Raw genomic sequence first — 11,943 nt, forward strand, 5'->3', positions numbered from 1 at the left:
ATGTAGGTAGGTCTATATCCGGTTGGGCCTTCGAGGGGGCTAGATATGGCCATCCGGGAGTAGTGTCTCTGCCGCACTTGCGTGACGTTGAACAGAACAGCAAAGGCTGTAGCCACCTTGCCCATCGAATGGAAAAGGTACAAAAGGGTATTCCTTCGGATTTCACGTCCCTTTCATCATCTCCATATCGATAACTGATTGTCCAACATGGCCATGGCCTCCCTGTGGCGGTGATGTGGCGGGTATCTCCTGTTTAGCGGGGGAGTTGAGAGCACGTCAGATGGCGCAATCCACCAAGTCCACCAAGTCCAACCTGACCCCAGTTTATCAAACGGGCACAGTCGCCGCCCGACAATCGAAGTCGAACTACCTGCAGATCCTCTTCACCGCAATTCCTCGAATCCGGAATTTCGCCGTCCAGTCCTTGTCGTCGTCCTATTTTCCCCAGGTGCTTGACCATTTCTCAGCATAATAATTCTATAGCCGTCAGCAGAAGAACTGCGGTCCTGGCTCGAACATCTTGCATATCTACTGTGCATGTCCTCTCCCATACTTAGTCCACGCTCCGGTAATCCAGCTGCTTCCCCTGTGGAGCATCTGTCATGGACGGCACTTCATGCAAAGGGCGGATAATACTGAATGCCAGCTGAATGTAAACAAATGCCTCTCCAAAGGACACAATGTGCGCAATATGCCCAAGACGATCCAGGTAAAGGCTGTAAACACAGGGTTCCCCCTCTGGAATGCATTCATACGTCGCCAATCACATGGTCACCGACACCGGAGAAAGCGGCGATAAGCTTCTCGGGACGAGAGGAGAGTTCCGTGCGGAGAGTAAGGTTGGGTGCTGAGTAGAAGCTGCAGTCGGCTAAAGAATGAGCGGTGCTGTAGCTGCGCCAATTTGGATTAAGATATACAATGAATATAAAATCCAATCACCTAGTCATGGCAGCGTACCAACCTTTTGCAGCCGTAACTGACCAAGCGCCAGAACACCCCTAGGCCCCTTCAACCGAAACCGGCGCCGAACGCACAAGATCCATTGATCCAACCTTGGGGATCCTCGAGTATCCCGAATAATGACATTCAATAACACAACAGCCACGCCTATGCCGCCCAGCTGTTTCTCTTTTGCCCAAACCAGACCCCAAACGCGGTAATGAGGAAGAGTAGCAATGCTACCCACCGGAGGGTCCACCATACCCACTGTGAGGTGGAGGAGGGGGCGCTTTGATAGACGTCAGAGATCCACTCATGCTGAGAAACCGCCGGAGCGAAATGAGAGGGCACGGTTCAGAGGAACAAGCTGTAATGAGAGCTGAAAGAAGAGATGGAAGATGTGAAAGACGGACAACTTATTGCTGTTGTTCTTTTTCGTACCCCGCTGGTTTCTCCTTTCCCTTGACTTCGTAATATCTGGACAGGCAAGAGTACCCATTCCAATCAAAGTTATCCTTGGGGTTGCAGTGACATTTGTGTTGCAACCGATATTCTTCTCCGGTAGGGCAGTGCGTGAAGGGAACGTGATAGTACGCGATATCGTTGAAGAAATGGATCTCCTCCTTTTTTAGCATGAGCGCAGCAGCGATGGAGTGCACCGGCGCATCGCCCCAGCGCTCGTAGAAAAACCCGCCAGCATGGTCGAGAGAGTTGAAATAGTCGAGATAGGCTTTGGAGCGGAGCCAATTCAGGTTGCCTATCTCAAAGTTGGACCACTAAACGCGGTTAGCGATTCATACTTCTCTGCGCATGGGACACACGAGGGGCGACAAACAAAGTGGCAGTGGTTATACGTCTTGCCGTCATCATCACTGAGCCAATTCATCATATTGCCCTCGACAATATGCTCTGGGTGAGCCTTGGTGAAGTTCTTGACCGCATCCCATAGCGTAGGGATCGTCTCGACGTACTCGTACAAGCTGAGTACAAAACTGTATTTCTTCTTATTGTCGGCCATATATTGGAACGGGTCATAGTCGATGTCGCAAAAGAACTCCACGCTAGGTTCTACGCGCCAATACCACTCATAGTCCAGCATCAAAGGGTGCCGGAAGAAGAATCCGGACTCGTAGCGGCACATGTGTCGGTAGCTGATGGAATCGCCATAGATGATCTTGGCTTCCTTCATCTGCTCGCGAACCTTGGCGGCGCGGTCCTGATCGATGAAGTCGGGGAACGACCAATGTTCGGTGGGAATACGCCCATATTTGGTTTTCCCAGAGACTAACGCCGAGGTAACTTTCTTGAACTCGTCATCAAAGTCGTCATCATTCAAAAAGACCCAGTCGTAGTTGAACTTGCGATTGAAGCGGTCTTCGACGTGCCGGATCGATTTGGCAATCTCCCAGAGATCGCTGTTGCGGGCAAGTGTCACAAACGTGGCATTCATACGACCGCCGGCGGCCGTGGCGGGAGGCGGCGAGGACCCGGTATTGGGGGTGGTTGGCGGCTTCTCCGGGCTGGTGATAGAGCCATTGGCAGCCGGGTTGGTGATACTCGGCCATGATGATGGCCCAGACGAGGAAGAGGATATGAAGAAAAGAAGAATGAGACACTGCTTAGCGTCAGCTGGGGAAAGTTCTTTGCACGACACCAAACTGAAAGGGCCACGCGTACGACGAGAGCGAAGACAATATATCGCAGATATCGCTGGGAGTTTGCCATGGCGCGGGGAGACCGAGGCGCGCTCGACGGCTGGGCCTTCTCCGGAACTGTGGGGTCCTCCAGCTTGCTAAGTGTGGACTTGAGCGTCCTTGGGAGGCGTGGATGGGGCGGAGAAGCTGTCTTGCGACGACGTGCGGCGCTCAATATCCGGCGCCTCCAGGTATTTGCGGTGCGGTGCTGGGAGGAGCTGAGGACCCGGAAATAGCGGGCAATTTAGGAAGTCAAGGGCGAAGCTGCACAGAAGCGGCGCATCACCGAGACGGCTGGAGGTGAAAACAGTTAACTGAAGGGGTTGCAAGGGAGAAGAAGCACATGTGGTAGAAAAGGGAGTCCGTCTGCTCGGTGGTAGCAAAGGGAATGTGGTTCAAGACACGAACACGAATGGCCACCGCCCATTTAGGACTAGCTCCGCCAAGCTCACCTTTGCAGGGAGCAACTCCCACTCCACCATGGTCACTATCACGACGTTGTTTGACAGAACATTCCTTGGGTGAGGTTCGACAGGGCGCACCCCTCCTACCTTCGCATTCTTGACTTACTGTTACTCTCTGTTGCGTCGATGCGGACATTTTCTCCGCGTCTTACGTCATTGCCCCGTTGCCTCCCAATTCTCACTTTCGAGACACCCCCTCCGCTATTACCCGTCTTCGACTACCTTTGACGCCCATCTGTCTCCGGAAGGCGCTGCCCGACATGTCCTTTTTCGGCTTCGATACGACGCTTCCCCGCGATCATAGCCATTCTGCCCGTGCGCCCGGCTTCGGCCAGCCCGCAGACCCTTTCGCAAGCCTCAGCGGTGGCGCTGCCGACGACGAGATGTATGTACCCGCGCGGAGCTCTCGGAAACGGTGCAGCTAACATCCTGTGCCAGAATCGACTTTGAGGATACTTATGACGGACTGGGCGACCAGCTCGACGATGCCGACGACGCCCTTAATGACGATACCTTTGGCGGAGGGCCGGCCACCCAGCAGACCGTTGGCAAGGACTTTGACTTTGCCGGCCAGACCTCCAAGATCGCCAACACTCTCCAGGAGGAGCAGATGCTTTTTGAAGCACGCAACCTGCGGAAGCCCCCTCCGGTCCAGGCATCCAAACCTGCCAGGACCGGCTACGAGAGCTACCATGACCCTGACTACATTCCACAGCTGGAGGCGCGTGCCGATATCTGGGGCCTGCAGCCGAAACAAGTTCCCCAGCAGAAGCAGCCCGAACCCCAGGCTCCTTCAGCGCCAGCAAAGAAGATGATGAGCCTGGATGAGGTCGAGGCTATGATGCGTGCTCAGACTGCAAGTCAGACGACTGCTGCCCCTCCGGTACAGCCCGCTCCTGCGCAGATCCCTCCATCTGTGCCGATGCGACACCAGCAGCAAATACAGCACCACGGGGCTCAAGACCAGTTTGCCCCGCAGATTTTGCAGGCCCCGCATCAACAACAGCCCAGTTTCAGTCAGCAGCAAGCACACGCAGAGTTGCCGGCCCATCCTGTGCAAATCCAACCTCCTCGCCAACCTGCCGCGATGCAGAGACAGAGACAGACGCCGGATAACGCAGGTCAGCAGCCTAGGTATGCGGCGCCCCTTCCAAGTGCTCAACGACCGCCGTCCCAGCCCAGGCAAATTCTGCAGAACCCGAATCGCCTTTCAGGCCAGGGATTGCCCGTCATGCCACCGCCAACGGGGCCTCGCGGAGCACTCCCAGTTCACAGTCGCGGACCGTCTTTCCCAAGCATGGCCATCACCCCCGACCAGCTGATGCAGATGCCCGAGGAACAGCGACTGGCTTATCTGGAAGAGGAGGCGAGGCGTGCTAAGCGGAACCATAAGATTGCGCTGCTATCAAAGGACAATGGATTGATGACTCCCCAGGACAAGAATTTCATCACTCGCATTCAATTGCAGCAATTGATGGCTGCAACGGGCGGTCTTGAAGAGGCACGGTCCGAGGCTGCGCTCGCCGAAGACTTCTACTACCACGTCTTTTCCCAGATTCGCGGAGCTCACAGGCAGACACCCCAACAACCGGCCAATCAGTTTGCACAAACCTATCTGTTTCAAACCAACAGCAGATTTGGTGCTGGTCGCCGTCATGGCCGTGGCGGGGACAATCATATGCAACGCATGGAGCAACAAGTCCAGCGTGCCGTAGAAGCTGCAAAGGCAAAGCCGAAAAATAAGCAGCTGGTCATTGAAGGCAGCTTGGGCAAAATCTCCTTCAGTAACTCGAAAACGCCCCGCCCCCTGCTGAATATCAAGCGAGCAGAGACTGGCGACAAACACCCCAAACCCCACAAATCGTCCATTGCCGATCGAAAGGAAGTGCTCAGGAATATTGAGGACGTGTATAGGGCGTTGATGGAGATCGATGACCACGAGCGGGCACTGCCCCCGCCCATCAACGAGGAGAGCAGCCCGGAGGCGATTCAAAATCACATGGAATGGCGAACCAAGTTCCAAGCATTGCACGACAAGCTTTGGGAAGCTACCAAGATCATGGAACCAATCAATCTACAGTGAGTGTGTCGTGAATTCATCCAGGGTCATATTCTTACGCGGACCAGATCTCCCACTCCACACCCTTTTATCGCTATGCTCTCTCATGCCAAGGGCAAGAAGCTCATTTCGCGACTATTCCGCCATATCGATGACCAAGAGCGTGTCACCGTCATCACAATGATTGTTGTGCACTTGGATCACCTGCCCGTTGTAAACCAGGCAATTGCAACACCCGAAGAGCCTCTGAGTCCGGCCATTCGAGAGCAGGTCGAGTTATTCGTCCATGCGGTGATACCACCTTATTTCACGCATATCCAGACTTCTCCGCTCAATATCGTCATTGGCCTTCTTGAAATTATACTTCAACGGACTAACCTGCACCTTGTTGCGCGGAGCAAGGTGGGTATGGAGATGCTGACAATCTTGCTCTCTCGAGCCGAGATACTGAAGCAGTCGGCGCCTGAGATGGATGTTACGGAGTGGGAGAAATGGACGGAGCTCTACAACCGACTCTTTGATACTGTCGAGCCTGTGCTCCCGGTTCTGTTCCCTGGGACAGTCAATGACACGGATGACAAGTACATCTGGCAGTTCCTGGCAGCAATTGGAGTGGGCGCCAGCCCAGAGCAGCAGCAGAGGCTCGTCCTTGGAGTCAAGGATCGGGTCATGGATACCGTCACGGTCAGCAGGGCACTTCCCCCGGATATGTCGGCGGCCAGATTATTCAATGTCAACCTCTTCATGAGGGCTATCGGTCTGGATGTAGAGTTGCTGGGATGAAACCCTTGCAAGGGACCGACTCAATCTCGAAGACATGGACGAATGTCACCAACACGATGCCCACTGGGCGGTAATCCGGGGCCACTGGGTCTTGCTCCGGTGCCGAGGGACAGTGCCGCAGCGCTTCTCGAGGAAGAAGCAGAGACAGGAGACAGACCAGGTCGGAAGCCTTGCCCAAGCTATATGCAGGTGGGTGAAGACGGCCGAGCGGACCAGCGACGCGCGATAGGGCAAGGGACCTCGAAGTCCGCATCCGCACATGTATTTATCCTTGCCTTGTGTCATTTCAACAAAAAACAGCTGATATCATTTGCCATTTACGCCACGGAAATAGAATACGCGTCAGTACTTGAGGGACAACGAAAGCCTACATCTCGGGCGCTCTAGTTCATTTGGTCACGTGGGCCCAACATACCGACTTGGGTAGGTACGAGGCACATTGCACCTGCATCTTCCACTCCTCTCACTGTAATCCTATTCGCCCACCCCATGAATCTGAGCCTTCAACAGCCATAATTATCCCTCAGCCCCCTTATATCTGGTCATGGAACTCGACCTCTCGGTTCCGGAGCCGTCGGTGATTGAGTACGCGAGGCTTCATGGTCTGTCGAGAGATTACAGTGCCGACCCACCACCTTTCGGCAGTGTCGTTGCTCCTTCGGACCATGACTTGAGCGAAACCCTAGGCGACTGTCCGCATGGTCCTTTCACTAATCCTGCTGACAATATGATCCGAGAGCGACTCACCGTCTCCAAGGATGCGGCTCTTCTCCTCAAATCCATGCTTGCCATGCGGGCTGTTCCGGAGGATGGGCTTCCTCTGGACAGTTGTTGGAAGCGGATGTCCCCCCTGAATCTCGAACTTCCACTTCTTCATAGTGACAATGAGACTGACCTCCAGGAGTTTGGGAATACCGACGTGCCCAGTTTCAGCAACATACGGCTCCCTCTAGAAACTGTGGATGACGAGAAAGATGAGGGGTTAGGGTGGCCAGCCGCTTACTTGGAGTATCCAAAGATCCATGATGCCGAATGTCAAGCAGAGAAATTGGCTGTCTCAAGGGGCGTTTTGTTATTCCTCCAGAAGGTTATCCATGATGACTGGGGTCAGACAGATATTGTTGATCTTGTTCATGGGGGGCAAAGTGGCAAGAGGGTTTGCGCACACAAACGTTTCATTCCCCGACAGCAACTGACCGTTGGTTCAGTTGGGTGTACAGCTTCTGACACCTCCCCTACTTCCTATATCCCCGCCCTTGACTCCTTATATTCCATCATCCCCTGGCAATCGTCTCGAACTTCTCTCAGACAGCAGCAATTCTCCGCTAGCCGAATTAAAAGTGCTGGAAGATCGCATCATGAAAGATGATACACTGTTACCAGGTCTCGATCACGAAGCCTCCGACGATTCAATGCTGCTGGATGAGGTCAGTTCCCTGCGAGAGGTTCAAGAGAAACCAGTCATGCTATCCATGAAACGAAAAGCACGCGATTGCAAAGTTGAAGGCCCACTCACGCCTCTAAACTCGGACTCTCCAAGCAAGAAACTGAAATCCGTTTCTTTCAAAGAGATGGTCTGCGAATATATCCCAGACATCACCATCGCCTTGGACTCTGGCAGTGGAAGCTCTGAAGCACTTGGCAGCGTTGATGATGTCTACAGGCAGCTAGAATCCCATGCGAAAGAAGCGACTCGAAGACTGGAGAGCGAGAAGTTATCCGAAGTTGATACCACGAAGCGTGTTGATGTTCCGCATATCGATTCCATATCCATCGTGGCTCCTTGGGATGTCTTTTCTCGGAAGGTGATGTCCCGCACCATGACAAGCGATGCCACCGAGCTGCAAGCTCAGAAACGATTCCTCACTCAGGTCAAGAGATCCGATCTCGGGGCCACACCTACGTGGCATGGGATATCCAAGCTTGATCGGGAGCTGAGCTGGGCCGTCTTCCGCAAAGAGATGGGAAGCATAGCGTTGGAAGAGAATCTGCATGGTGGGGAGCTTGTTGATAAATTGCTTACCGAGCTTACAGGAGGCAACATCGCAACGAGCTCCACTGATATCTGGCACAGAGATGGGTTGCGTATCCTTGAGGATGATAATAGTGTCGAAGAACTGGACCCTGCCGATTACGGAGCAACTGCTATTGGGAATCGCGAAGTAGGCTTAGGGCATCAATCGGCAGACGTGGAGAACCTCCGCCAGAAGACGTTTCTTGACGGCGATCCGGGTCAGAAGTCCGAATCAAGCAAGAAGATTTCTCGCCAAGGATCTTTGGCTGAGAAACCGGATGATAACACCCTCATGTTTGGGGGCAAGTTTTCTACCTCCACCGCTCTGCAGAGATTCATGGAGATACATGGAAAAGCCCGCGAGTCTCAGTCGGCCATGCAACAAACAAGCGCTCCTGGTGTGACGCCAACAGCGCCTGACCCTTCCAGCCGGAACCCGTGTGGTAGGGAGGTCACCAAACTAGTCTCACCAGAACCTCAACATGCTGGTGCTTCACGGAACCGATCCCATCAAGAGCCGAAACTTCCTCTAAAACTACCGGAGATACCAAAGCACCTGCCAGCCTGCTCGTACATAATGTCGTTCACGTTGCTCAGGCAGCGTAATCTATCCCGGGAAATAAAAGCGCTGTATCCTTCCGCTCACATCATAGAAAGAGACTTTACGCTACCCCACTCGCCAAGCGACGAGGCGGATCTGCTTCTCTCCCCTTCCACCGGGCTCATCTGTACAACACTGCAACAAATCAAGCAAACGGCACTTCCCGGCCAACCTGATCGAGCATTCGTCAAAGAGCGGCTGTCAACGTTAGCAGCAAGATATGAAAGGCTGATTGTGCTTATCAGTGAGGGATTGAGCGTGGAGGCAGAGTCGTATGGTCGTGGGTCTCTGCACGCTGTTGATGCTCGTGACAGAGACGCCATGGCTCAGTTTGGCAACTTCGCATCCAAGATGGATGTCGAGGTTTTCACTGTTTTCGTTCGGGGTGGGGAGCAAGCTCTTGCAAGGGCCATTGTCAACGAAATGGTAAAGTGGGGACTTCCTCATGGATTCAAAGACCTTGGTGATCTGAGATTATTAGAGGACGAGACTACAGTACGTCACTCGCCCCTTTGCACATTTACATTGCGTAAAACTGATTCCTTACAGTGGGAAGTATTCTTGAGAAGAGCCGGGTTGAACCCTTTTTCTGCTCAAATCATTCTCGCCTCCTTCAAGCACCCTTATGACATGCCGCTTCGTGCAGGTTCCCCCTACTCCGCTGGTGAATCCCAAGAAGTCCTCAAAGTATATGGACTCCCCGCATTCCTCCTTCTCGAACCAGAAGAACGCATCACCCGGTTTGAGGTTCTGATGGGCGGGCGCAGGGTGCTCAGCCGTATTAACGAGATGCTCGAGAGAAAATGGCCCAGTGCAGCAAATGGTTTCAAAATCTAAGGGCTATCTTCCACTTTCCGGAAGGGATCTATGTTGGAGGCATGTGCTCGATGCATCTACCGGGTTGTTACCTCGGGATTACTGCTCTTACAGTGAATATTTCTCTGTGCTCCTTCTGGACGATAACATATTCCTCAAGCGCATCAGGCGAGTTTTGAATCACGGCCCTGGCAGAAGCGTCGCGGAAGGCTCGGTGTCTAACGACTTTCGCCAAGTGTATTCACTTCTAGACCTGGGAGTAATTGGTTCACATTATTTTACCTTAAACTTCTACAGCATTCACTTAAAGAGAGCACCCGCGTAAAGGTTCACGTGCTGAGCCTCCTCGCAGTGAAAGTGCAACTTCACCATTAAAATTCGTATTTCAGCATAATGCCCTGCTTCCAACGTAAATGCCACCGGCAGACCACAACCCGGATCTCAAACTCAACCCTAATCAATACAACCCCAAGTTAATCACTCAACCACGCTTCAAGATGGGTAAGCTCATAGAGCGAATAGATGTTTATGAACACCGGCGAATGTCGCCAAGCACCCTCAGCAGGGCGGCTCGTAAAGAGGTGCTAATGGAGTTCCTTCGGCGAATGGGAGAGCCAATAATTCCCGAGAAGAGGAAAGCTGCCATTGCTTGTGATGTCTACCGGGTCATTCAGGACTATCATGGAGGCGTTCAAGGACGGAAAGACGGACATGATAGCGCCGTTAGCATGACTGGAATGTTAAACGCCCCAACTGATCCAAATCGTCGAAGCGTAGAGCCTGGAATATTGGGTAATGCGGAGCAAGGGGCAGTTCACTCCAATCTGGGTTTGAACGTTCACCCTGCCATTGCAAAGGAATATGCCCCAGCTGTAAACCAAGATCCCTTCACCGGGAGGTCAATGTGTAGGAGTAATGAGACGGCTTCCGAGGAACAGTTAGGCCTCGCTGAGATCGAATACCATCTAGAGCGAGAGTTGACTGCAGAGCTGGGCAGGGGCAGCCAAGCGCCAGGGGCTACGTCCCCAGAGACGGGCGACCAAAGCATGACTAAGGAGGTGACAGAAGCCAGTGCACATGGCACTTCTTTCGATCCTTCTCAGGACATTTGGCCAGCAATCGACTCACCAGCTGTCAGTCGCAAAGAAAGAGACTCTGGCGTCGGCTTCTGTTTCGGGCCAGAAAAGACACAACACCAATCGCCACATTTCGCAACCGTAGAAGTTCTTCAACTCCGTCACGGTGCCATTACAACATTACTCGACACCACCTCTGCGACATCAACGACAAATATGATCGGTAAGGACTATTCCGTCATTCAAGACGGCAACAGCTTGCCCACCCTTGAGGTTCAAAAGAACATTGAGGAGGAAATCAAAAACGACATGGCTTTCCACCGCCTCAACTCGCCCTACCACATCCACCATCTCTGCGGCTGCCGCCCCTTCATGGACCTTGCCAAAGTCCGCACCGCTCTCATCTTCATGAAACGCGTCATCGGTCGCGAAATGTTCCCGCACACCCACAACGAACTCCATTACGATGATGAGACTGTTACTACCGCCGATGAAGAAGCGCTGCTGGCGCAAGTGAAGCTAGTCAATGTCGACGACGCTTTTCCAGCAGTGTCGTTCGTTTTCGACGCGCATGGAAATCACATCATGAGCGAGAAGGCGCACTGGCTCGTTACCGTAATTCTAGAGCTACGGCAGGCTTTCCGCGAGAGGAAGAAGTATCGAGAAGAAAAGGAGGGTGCTTCCAAGGAGGTTGGCGTAGAGAAATTTGGATGCGCGCAGATTGTTGCTGCTGCGGGGGACGCACAGATGTTGGAGTATGAGGAGTGTATGCGGCAGTTGGTCGAGGAGGTGGTGGATAGGTTGCAAGTGCCGATTTCTACAAGGACGGAGATGAGGGAGGTGGTCAAGGCAATGGTGTTTGGTGTTCTTGCAGTTTAGGTGTGATGTGAACAAAGGTTTGAAGTATGAGTACGAGGGCTGTCCCAAGGCAAACATAGGTGCCACCTGCCTAGATATCTTACGAATATGCAGTACGCTGATATTTTTGAGCTCCTAGACACTTGAAACCCGAAGGGGAACAGTCTTGTCTTGCTGGTCTTCACACTTTTTGAGAGAGGAAGTTATTGGACTTAGTCGTGTTTTGCGCATTGCTAACCGTGCGTATATTTGGCCATCGATTGCGTATATTATAGACCAACGACGCAAAGATACATTTGCGTCCGGGAAATAGATATTGCGTAAGCAAAAGGGGAAGGGAAACATCTTGTTTATAACGCTCTGATACAAAATGGAAGTGAAGCGATAGAGTGTCTGAGATGGTTGATTGACTAGTAAATCTGACAATTCGTATGGCTGTGGATGAGAATGGCTCAAGCCGAACCGAATATCACTGATACACTAAGCCTCGGGCTGCCAACGACGTCTTTACACCTTGAAGTTTTATTTGGCTGCCAAAACAACAGTCTGAACGTCTACGCACTAGCTGAAACCCATGAGTTATGACGTAGGACCGTTCCTCGACATGCAGCTGATCACTGTCTAACCCGACTCAGATGA

The 11,943-nt window shown here is 52.8% G+C and overlaps 4 protein-coding genes across 4 annotated transcripts; 3 read left to right on the forward strand and 1 right to left on the reverse strand.

The window, feature by feature from the left end:
- Positions 1-1,096: 1,096 nt before the first annotated feature.
- EI97DRAFT_431265 (glycosyl transferase) lies at positions 1,097-3,007 on the reverse strand. The gene is made up of 3 exons (XM_033797893.1): positions 2,617-3,007; positions 1,775-2,554; positions 1,097-1,715 (listed from the first exon to the last, which is right to left on the reverse strand). Exons 1-3 carry the CDS (start codon positions 2,662-2,664, stop codon positions 1,356-1,358), a joined length of 1,188 nt encoding a protein of 395 aa, XP_033656584.1. The 5' UTR covers positions 2,665-3,007; the 3' UTR covers positions 1,097-1,355.
- A 350-nt stretch (positions 3,008-3,357) lies between these two features.
- Positions 3,358-5,939, forward strand: EI97DRAFT_456451 (uncharacterized protein; the record flags this gene model as incomplete). Its single annotated transcript, XM_033800732.1, has 3 exons — positions 3,358-3,482; positions 3,536-5,176; positions 5,225-5,939. The coding sequence occupies 3 exons, from the start codon at positions 3,358-3,360 to the stop codon at positions 5,937-5,939; spliced, it is 2,481 nt and encodes an 826-aa protein (XP_033656585.1).
- Positions 5,940-6,664: 725 nt separating this feature from the next.
- Positions 6,665-9,669, forward strand: EI97DRAFT_431268 (uncharacterized protein; the record flags this gene model as incomplete). The annotated part of the gene is made up of 3 exons (XM_033797894.1): positions 6,665-7,095; positions 7,148-9,049; positions 9,104-9,669. Coding segments are annotated over 3 exons (2,621 nt in total), but the record flags the coding sequence as incomplete, so codon positions are not given.
- Positions 9,670-9,783: 114 nt separating this feature from the next.
- EI97DRAFT_465393 (uncharacterized protein) lies at positions 9,784-11,325 on the forward strand (the record flags this gene model as incomplete). Its single annotated transcript, XM_033801466.1, has 1 exon — positions 9,784-11,325. One exon carries the CDS (start codon positions 9,784-9,786, stop codon positions 11,323-11,325), a length of 1,542 nt encoding a protein of 513 aa, XP_033656587.1.
- Between the last annotated feature and the right edge of the window lie 618 nt (positions 11,326-11,943).

The sequence above is a fragment of the Westerdykella ornata genome (genome assembly GCF_010094085.1).
Source record: "Westerdykella ornata strain CBS 379.55 unplaced genomic scaffold EI97scaffold_4, whole genome shotgun sequence".
In the NCBI taxonomy this organism is placed as follows: Eukaryota; Fungi; Ascomycota; class Dothideomycetes; order Pleosporales; family Sporormiaceae; genus Westerdykella; species Westerdykella ornata.

Bases quoted from the DNA above. Each gene is read 5' to 3' on its own strand.
- EI97DRAFT_431265 (XM_033797893.1), bottom strand. From the start codon at position 2,664: ATGGCAAACTCCCAGCGATATCTGCGATATATTGTCTTCGCTCTCGTC. The intron at 2,555-2,616 runs GTACGCGTGGCC...GACGCTAAGCAG, and splicing joins ATATTGTCTTCGCTCTCGTC to TGTCTCATTCTTCTTTTCTT. The intron at 1,716-1,774 runs GTTTGTCGCCCC...AACCGCGTTTAG, and splicing joins CGTATAACCACTGCCACTTT to TGGTCCAACTTTGAGATAGG.